The sequence below is a fragment of the Mercenaria mercenaria genome, chromosome 16 (assembly GCF_021730395.1).
Source record: "Mercenaria mercenaria strain notata chromosome 16, MADL_Memer_1, whole genome shotgun sequence".
NCBI classification, from domain to species: domain Eukaryota; kingdom Metazoa; phylum Mollusca; class Bivalvia; order Venerida; family Veneridae; genus Mercenaria; species Mercenaria mercenaria.
The window spans coordinates 28,629,626-28,639,395 of record NC_069376.1 but is presented as its reverse complement, the minus strand read 5'-3'; the positions used below and the strand labels follow the sequence as shown (position 1 = coordinate 28,639,395).

Sequence of the window (9,770 nt, the reverse complement as noted above, 5' to 3'; positions counted from 1 at the left end):
TGCAACCGTTGAATTTATGGATCTAGTACCTAGTCAATTCAGGATTTCCACCTAAATATACAAAAAGGTAATCCACAATATGGGTTTTAAGGAGGGTGGGGTTTTGCAAGAGAAGTCAGTTCGTAAATGTACGTAAAATATTGAGTTGCTTAATATATCCAAGAACAAATCTTTGTCAAAATGTTTTTCAGGTCCCTCTTTGATCATATAAGCATGTCACAGCTGTCCAAAATTATAAATTCTTTCATCAAAGGTAAGGATCAAGAATTCTTTTAGACCTCTTGTCTCATATAAAACAGGTCAAGACTTTCTTATACATTTTTGTATTTGTAATCAAAGACAAGGATACTTAAACACTTAAGCCCCCTGTGTGCCATAAGGACTAGTCAATGTTTTCTGACATGTGTTGGAAAGGATCCTAGTATATAATCAAATATTTGTTAACTAAAAATATACTGAAACGTTTACAGAAATAAGGATGATATAAATGACTTTTTCTTAACAAAGAAGTCATATCTGTAATAAATCATTTTCATACAAAAAGAAGCCTCATTTTATCAATATTTTAATTGCTGAATAAATATGTCTTGTTTTGGTTGTATTTGTTGGGTTTAATGTCATACTTACACAATGACAGGTCACATGGTAACTTTTTAGCCACTTTGTGCATTATTTTAGGCAGGGGAGAGTACCCATGTTGAACAACAAACCTTTCGTAAGCCAGAATTCTACACCAGATGCAAGGTTTTCGAATGCACAGCAGTGATGGGCACTTAATTGGAAGTCTGCTACCTCAAACATTCAGCCACAGAAGTTATATTAATGTACTGTTGTAGGTCTCAGTGCATACAAAATCACTTAGGCATAAAAAAAAATTGTTTGTTTCTGGTATCCCGACCTACCCTAATTTTTGGCCCGACCCTAAATGTTTTTATGGCCTTGGAGAATATTTTTTTCAACTTTCTAATAAAAAGTTGCATAACTGCATATTTAAACATGGTCAGTGATGTTAGAAATTAACTTACTGATGCTCTAAAGGCATAACCCCCTTATTTGTATTCATTTTTTGACACAAAAATAATTTCCGAAAAGTCTCCCTTAAAAGAGAAAAAAATATAAAAAAAAATTAAAAAAAATTCCGACCTACCTACCCTAATTTTTTAAGCATGTTACCGGAAACAAAAAATTATTTTTTAGGCCTTACAATTGTTGCCTGAAAACATTTTGTTTTGAAACTTCATAATGAACGAACAGATCTCAAGGTATGTATGAAGATCGAAAAGAGTGATTTGTAATATTCCTCCAAAACTAGTTTAAGGAGCACAACTATTCAGTAATCATAAAATATCATCTAGTACATAATAATCATGTAAAAAAAATATCACAGACTATGGATTATCAATACATGGCAAGAAAATAAAAGTTCGTTTTAGTAAAGGTATACCCCCATTGTTTCAGCTAAGTTTAATTTATTTTATTTTATTTTGTTGGGTTTAACGTCGCACCGACACAATTTTAGGTCATATGGCGACTTTCCAGCTTTAATGGTGGAGGAAGACCCCAGGTGCCCCTCCGTGCACTATTTCATCACGAGCGGGCACCTGGGTAGAACCACCGACCTTCCGTAAGCCAGCTGGATGGCTTCCTCACGTGAAGAATTCTACGCCCCAAATGAGGTTTCGAACCCACATCGATGAGGGGCAAATGGTTTGAAGTCAACGACTCTAACCACTCGGCCACGGAGGCCCCCAGCTAAGTTTAAACTTCAGAATTAACATCTCACTGGTAGTTTTAAATAAACAATAATTTCTTTGTGATCTACTTAACTAAACTGAAACGTATATTGTAAGTAGGCTACTAGTTGTTTTATCACTGGACTGACATTCTGGTGTTCTTTACGGGGCTGCACATGTACCGTTATTTGAAAGGAGTCCATTATATCACAGAATTTACTTTTCATAATTTGCAGTTTACATATATCTAGAAAGCAGTTTATACACGTGTATGTCTAGAAAGGATTTTAGATTATACAAATGTACTAAGTAGGTTACTGACAGAATCTTCAATGAACAAAAACTGTTTGTAAAAGACGTATGCCCAGCCAATTCATGGCACGCCACAGGTAATGGGGTGTATAATTTTCAATATTACGTGACCTTGGCTTTTGACCTCAAAAAACAAAAAAGGTTACCTACTGACCATAGACAATCCTACGAAACTCGACAGCCATAGGCCAAATCATTCTTCAGTTATTGATCTGAATTTTTCATACTTTCAGTCAGAAGATCACCGTGACTTTGACCTTTGATCTACTGACCAAAAAACATTAGGGGTCAACTACTTACCATAGGCAGTCATTTTTTAAAAGTTAAACCACTGGATTTCAAAGCTTTCTCTTGTTATTGAGCAGAAACAAGATCAGTCTCAAGATCACAGTGACCTTGACCTTTGACCTACCACCTCTAAAATTATATGGACCATCTACTGACCACAGACAATCATCCTATAATGTTTGACTATTGTAGGCTAGAGCATTCTCCAATAATTGATAAGCAATGAAAGGTTCTACTGACTGACTGACCAACCAACCAACCAACAGACACAAGCAAAACAATACACCTCATCTTTTTTGAAGAGTTGGGAGGGGGTGGGGGTAAAGGGTAGCATCATAACAGTCTCACTTCTTCCTCCTTTATCATTAAGGGCATCATGAAAGGACCTTCTATAATTCATTATTAATGTACCACTTTGATACTGAGAGTTTCACTTAATGAATTTTTCATGTTTCTTTTCTCTTAACACGCTGGTTTCATACATTCATGATGTCACTGACTGGATCTTTTATAACTAGTTGTTAATGCACACTCGGTTCATACATTTAGAGTGTCATTGAATGGGTCTTCTATAATTCTCTTGTGTATCTCAATAAACAGTGGAACATATGTGACGAAATCGAGAAAATCTACAAAGCCACGACCTTCTCTGTTGAACTTGCTTAAAACCTGAAATAAATTGAAATGTAAAGCAATGTTAATACGAGCTATTATTAAAGACCCTTAACATCCCCTGACATTGTTCTGATACAGAAAAGAAAAAAATAGTGATTATGATCTTTGACCTTCAACTATGACTTTGACCTTGGACCCAGTGATCTGGGTTGTTCATTCTGCAAGTCCTTATGGTGAGGTTAATAATTGTTGCTAGTTTCATGAAAGTCCTTCAAACAGTTAAGAGGGTATGGAGCCAACACAAATTTAAGCTATCTGATCTTTGACCTCCAAGTGTGACATTGACTTCAGACCTAATAACCTGGGTTGTCATCTGGATAAGGTTAACAATTTTATGAAATTCTTTCTAGTGATGTAGAAAATATGCACTGGACACAGATTTATGCTTTTGATCTTTGACTCCAGTGTGACATTGACCTTGAACATAATGACGCCAGTCATGCGCTCTGCATGTAGTAGTCTTGATGAAGTAAAGAACTAACGCTAGTGTTATGAAAATCTCCCTGCTGTTTAGACGATAAGCTCTTTGACATTCAAGTGTAACCTTGATCTTGTTTATGGTGACTGGAGTTGTGTGCTTTTCATGCCATCTTGATGATGTAAACAAATTGTGTTACTTTCATGAAAAGCTTCCCAACAGTGTAGAAGCTATCTATTTGACATTTGACTTCTAAGTTTGACTGACCTAGGTTGCCTGCTATGCAACTCATCTTGATGACATAAAAAATTGATACTAATTTTATGAATTGTTTTCAAAGTGGTGTAGAAGATATGGAGGGGACACACATTTCAGCTACGGTATTTGACATTCGAGCTAAAAGCAGTTAGCATTTACAAACTAGAAACAGCAGAGGTTATGAATTCAAAGGTGTACTCGTAGGTGCAGTTAATCCCTATAAAAATAACTATAACTGTCTGCTAAAACATGACAGATACTGTAAAATCATTTAATTTCGTGGGTATGAAATTTTGTGGTTTTGGTCAAAAAGGTAATTTCATGGGGATATGAATTTGTGGATTTCAACTTTTGAACATAAAATGAATAGGAATTTTACTTGTTCGTTGGGATTAAATTTCGTTGATTGTCTCAACCACGAAAATTAGTCCCCCACGAACATTAATGATTTCACATTATAATGTAATTGAGTTACTTGCTACAAGTAAATTTACACCTATTAAACATCAGGCCAAGAAGTTCCGGAATATGTTTTAAAATTTTAATAGATTACAGATTAATGTATAATGTGTATAAACATTGTAATATTTCAAATTTAAACTCCTCAGGCGCTTAATGGAATACAGATCAAAATTCTACATGTATCATGTGTTAGTTAGTTTTGGGTTTAACAAAACATTTCAACAATATTTCAGCTATGTAATGGCAGGCAGTTAACCTATTAAATTAAACCAGTGTTCCTGGATTCTGTACCAGTAAAACCTGTTCTACGCAAGGAACTGTCAAACTTCTTCACATGAATCAGATGTGGAGGACGAATGTTTTCAGACACAATGTCTTTTATCAAATCATCACAGACAACATACGACCCACCAGGGGATCAAACTCGTGACATGTATGTGTACCAGTACATGTATGAAATCGCAACATCTCATTCTCTCCTATACTCACATAATTGGTATGTTCCGGTGTTAGACCTCCAGCAGTGAGTTCTACAGCTAGTGTTTCAGCTGGAGCATTCCCTACAGGCAACTGGCTTTCATCTTGTAACAATTCAAACAATTCCTGTAAAGCCAACCATATCAATATACATTATTATACCTCAAAATAAACACTTCATGTAACTTTTCCACAGACCAACAGAGACTTATTTTGAATTCAACATTTGGGTATGATCATTTTGTTGTATAACATTCTAGGTGCTATAAAAAAATCCCCCAACCACCAAAATCTAGAGTTGTCACAGGAATTACGAATTATACCCCCACAATATGGCCTTGTCATAGAACTAAGCCAATGTTAAAGCTGAACTTGGTTGACCTTTGACCTACTGACCTCAAAATCAATACAGGTCATCTGCTGGTCATGATCAACCTCCCTATGAAGTTTCATGATCCTCGGCCCAAGCATTCTCAAGTTAATGTCCAGAAAAGGTTTAAATGTTCTGGGTCACTCTGACCTTTGACCTTTGGAACTCAAAATTAATAGGGGTCATTGGCTGGTCATGACCAACCTCACTATTAAGTTTCATGACCCTAGTTCAAAGTGTTCTGAAGTTATTGTCTGAAAACCGTTTTATATGTTCCAGGTCACTGTGACCTTGACCTGTGACCTACTGACCTCAAAATCATAAGGGGTCATCTGGTGGTCATAACCAAACTCCCTATCAATTTTCATGATCCTAGGCCCAAGCGTTCTGAAGTTACCATCTGGAAACCCTTTAACTGTTTTGTGTCAGTGTGACCTTGACCTTTGACCTACTAACTTCAAAGTCAAAGCTGACCTGTATTTTATCATGTTACACCTGTGTACAAAAAATTATGATCCTAGACCCAAGCGTTCTCAAGTTATCAACCAGAAACAGTATAACTGTTCCGAGTCACTGTGACCTTGATCTTTGACCTAGAGACCTCAAAGTCGAACTTGACCTGTATGTCATGATGTTACACCTGTGTACAATAATTTATGATCCTAGGCCCAAGCATTCTCAAGTTATCATCCGGAAACCGTTTTACTGTTCAGGGTCACTGTGATCTTGACCTTTGACCTACTGACCCCAAAGTCGAACTTGACCTGTATTTTCCGATGTTAAACCTGAGTACCAAAAATTATTTAAATCATTCAAGCCTTTCATGAGTTATCGTCTGGAAACCATGAAAACCAACAGACCAACCGACCTACAAGCTCACTCCTATTTACCCACCCCAAACTTCGTTTTGTGAGGGTATAAAAACAATCCCAAACCTAGTTTGGACAAGCATTCCAATGATTTGATGAGATGATCTTCTGTTATTCATTTCCGAGAAACCCTTACTGAGAGATAATGCTGATAAACATTGCTTTTCTTAGGTTGACAATATCTGATAAACATTGCTTTTTTCAGGTTGACAATATCTGATAAACATTGCTTTTCTCAGGTTGACAATATCTGATAAACATTGCTTTTCTCAGGTTGACAATATCTGATAAACATTGCTTTTCTAAGGTTGACAATATCTGATAAACATTGCTTTTTTCAGGTTGACAATATCTGATAAGCATTGCTTTTCTCTGGTTGACAATACATGTATATCACTCTCAACCTGTGTTACTTACAAAAACTAAGATTAACATTCTAGTAGTTTGTACATATTTTATTGCCAATACAATGTACAAGTTTATAATATACAAGATGGTCATGATGACCCTGGATCGCTCACCTGAGTAAAGTGAGCTACACTGACAAGTGCAAATGATCAGGTAAGAAAGTCAAATATGAGTAAGCATTGTGCATGACACGTCGTCTCATTTTGGTGAACATTTATGCCAAGTTATTCCAAAATCCCTTTATGGAAGGCAGAGTTACAGCTCGGACAAGAATTTACACGGATGCACACACAGTCGGACAGTGCAATTTTAATATGCCCACCTTTGGGCAATATAAGAAAATAGAATCTTGACTTTCTAAAAACTACAGTATTGATAAAGCTGTTATACCTTGCTCTTTTCCATTTTGATATCCAGTGCATTATAATCCACCTTGTTCATTAACTTGCGTATAACAGGACTGAAATAAGCCAAAGTTCACATAAATGAAAAAACAACATACATGTACTCATACATTTCAACATGCAAGTAAATTCTAAGATTTATCCATGAAATCAAACTGGAGGTATTTATTATAAACAATGAACATGTTGCTATACTTCAACAATATTGCCAGAATGTCACAATATACGCCCGTCACAGCAAATTTCATTACTCTAGCACCTGTATTTGCAGATGTAATTTTAATTTTGTGGTTGTTTAGTAATCATTGTAATTCTTTTGTTTTTCTAAGTCCACAAAAAACTCCTTACCAGGTAGAGATACCTTAAAATACACCTAAAATTAGAAAGTAACAACTATGTTGTACCACAGAAAAGTAGTCTTGGTTTTTCCCTACGGTCAATTATAAAAAAGTTAAGTTACAATATAAGTTATTTATAGTAACAACTAAGGGAAGTTAATCTTAAAAAAAAAAAAAAAAAAATCCCCCCCCTCCCCCGAAAAAAATTGTAAGTCCACACAAAAATCTTTACCAGGTAGAGATTGGACAAAATACACCTCAAAATTGGATGTAACATGCATGTTGTACTACAGAAAAGTGGTCTCAATTTTTCCCTACGTCTAGTAATGAAAAAGTTACAATATAAGCTATTTGTAGTAACAACAAAGGGAAGTAATTCTAAAGAAGGGAACTGCGCATGACACTTCGTCTCATGATGGTGTATAATTGTGCCAAGTTACATCAAAATCCCTCCATGCATGAAGAAGAAATGCTTCGGACAGTCATTCTTGTATCTGACCTTTGGCCTCTAAGTGTGACCTTGACCTTAGACCTAGGGACCTGGTTCTTGCGCATGACACTCCGTCTTGTGGTGGTGAACATTTGTGCCAAGTTATATCAAAATCCCTCCATGCATGAAGAAGAAATGCTCTGGACAAAGTTTTCATTCTTGTATCCTTTGACCTCTAAGTGTGACCTTGACCTTAGACCTAGGGACCTGGTTCTTGCGCATGGCACTCCGTCTCATGATGATGAACAATTGTGCCAACTTTCATCAAAATCCCTCTATGCATGAAGAAGATATGCTCCGGATAAAGTTTTCATTCTTGTATCCTTTGACCTCTAAGTGTGACCTTGACCTTAGACCTAGGGACCTGGTTCTTGCGCATGACACTCCGAGTCATGATGATAAACAATTGTGCCAACTTTCATCAAAATCCCTCTATGCATGAAGAAGATATGCTCCGAACAAAGTCATACTTGAATTTGACCTTTGACCTCTAAGTGTGACCTTGACCTTAGACCTAGGGACCTGGTTCTTGCACATGACACTCCGTCTCATGATGGTGAACAACTGTGCCAAGTTTCATCAAAATCCCTCCATGCATGTAGAAGATATGCTCCGGACAAGGTCTGTTGACGCCGCCCGCCCGCCCATCCGCCCGCCAGGGGCGTTCCCATAATACGTCCCGTTTTTCAAACGGGCGTATAAAAATAGGGTTTAAAGTTTAAAGGTGAAGATCATAAGAAGGTCAAGGTCGTCTATAGAATTATGTCAGTTTGTAGGTCTTACCACAAGCTTTGCAGAGAGAGAGGGAATGAACTAAATAAGATTAATTGAGCCGTGCCATGAGAAAACCAACATAGTGGGTTTGCGATCAGCATGGATTCAGACCAGCCTGCGCATCCGCGCAGTCTGGTCAGGATCCATGCTTTTCGCTTTCAAAGCCTATTGCAATTAGAGAAACCATTAGCGAACAGCATGGATCCTGACCAGACTGCGCGGATGCGCAGGCTGGTCTGGATCCATGCTGGTCGCAAACCCAATATGTTGGTTTTCCCATGGCGTGGCTCAATTAATGTAGGCTGTAGGCAATCTAGTTCATACAGGCAGACATTTCAATTGCTATATGCCTTGGGGCATAAAAATTATCTAATAAAGGTTTCAATTCTTACTCCATCTGTGTGACTTTCTCCGACAAGGCAGCTATGATACTGAACAACCGAAAGTTGATTTTCTCTCTCTTTGGAAGGTCAAGTATCTAAAACAGTAACAGTATGCCACATTATATATATATATATCAGCAAATAAATCAAAATAAGTACAGATGAACCCACCTTACTGGTCACCTGTTTTAAGCAGCCACTTGCCATAAGCAGCCAGACTGTATCATTCCATTGACTGACTGCTTAATACAGGTTTGCCTGTAGTCTTTAAATATTTGATATTTCGTGGGCTGAGCGCGAAACTATTGTAACTGTATATAGATAAAGAATAAGATACAATAGTTTCGCGCTCAGCCCTCGATTTACATGTATCCCACTAATGTTCTTTTGTTTTTGTTGGGTTTAACATCACAACAACACAGTTATAGGTTATATGGCAACTTTCCAGCTTTATGGTGGAGGAAGACCCCAGGTGCCCCTCTGTGCGTTATTTTATCACAAGCAAGCACCTAGGTAGAACCACTGACCTTCTGTAAGCCAGCTGGATGGCTTCCTCACATGAAGAATTCAATGCCCCGAATGAGGCTCAAACCCACCTCGATGAGGGGCAAGTGACTTTAAGTCAGTGACCTTAACCACGAGGCCATGGAGGCACCCCCCCCCCCCCCCCCCCCCCGCCCCGCAAGCTGATGTAGAGGATCTTACATTACAACACAGAGTATACAATCCAGTCAAGATCACTACCAAACATTCTTTGTAATGATTTCCTTTATCATTCACCTGTCACATAATACATAATTTATTATATAATAAGCTGATTATTTTTATCTACAATTACCCCTATTTCTTGAGGATAACCAACTGTTATGCAAAATATATTTATTACTGCAGCACTAAAATTTGATCAAATAAAAAAATTACTTAATAAATCTCTTGCAATTTTTTCAATTCTCTTGCTATTAAATTTTTTTTCTTGAAAATCTGGATTTTACTTTTGTTTGTTTGTTTTTGGTTTTAACGCCATTTTTAAACAGTATTCTAGGTATGTAACAGAAGGCAGTTAACCTAACCAGTGTTCCTGGATTCTGTACCAGTTCTATGCAAGTAACTA

The 9,770-nt window shown here is 37.1% G+C and overlaps 1 protein-coding gene across 1 annotated transcript in view; it reads right to left on the bottom strand.

The window, feature by feature from the left end:
• Positions 1 to 1,749: 1,749 nt before the first annotated feature.
• LOC123540018 (uncharacterized) overlaps positions 1,750 to 9,770 on the bottom strand; it is a 110,063-nt gene continuing 102,042 nt past the window's right edge. The window contains exons 42-45 of the mRNA XM_053525834.1: positions 8,669 to 8,754; positions 6,661 to 6,730; positions 4,636 to 4,749; positions 1,750 to 3,002 (exon numbers count right to left, since the gene is read on the bottom strand). Coding sequence (XP_053381809.1) covers positions 2,871 to 3,002; positions 4,636 to 4,749; positions 6,661 to 6,730; positions 8,669 to 8,754 — 402 coding nt within the window. The 3' untranslated portion in view covers positions 1,750 to 2,870. The remainder of the gene's footprint in view (positions 3,003 to 4,635; positions 4,750 to 6,660; positions 6,731 to 8,668; positions 8,755 to 9,770) is intronic.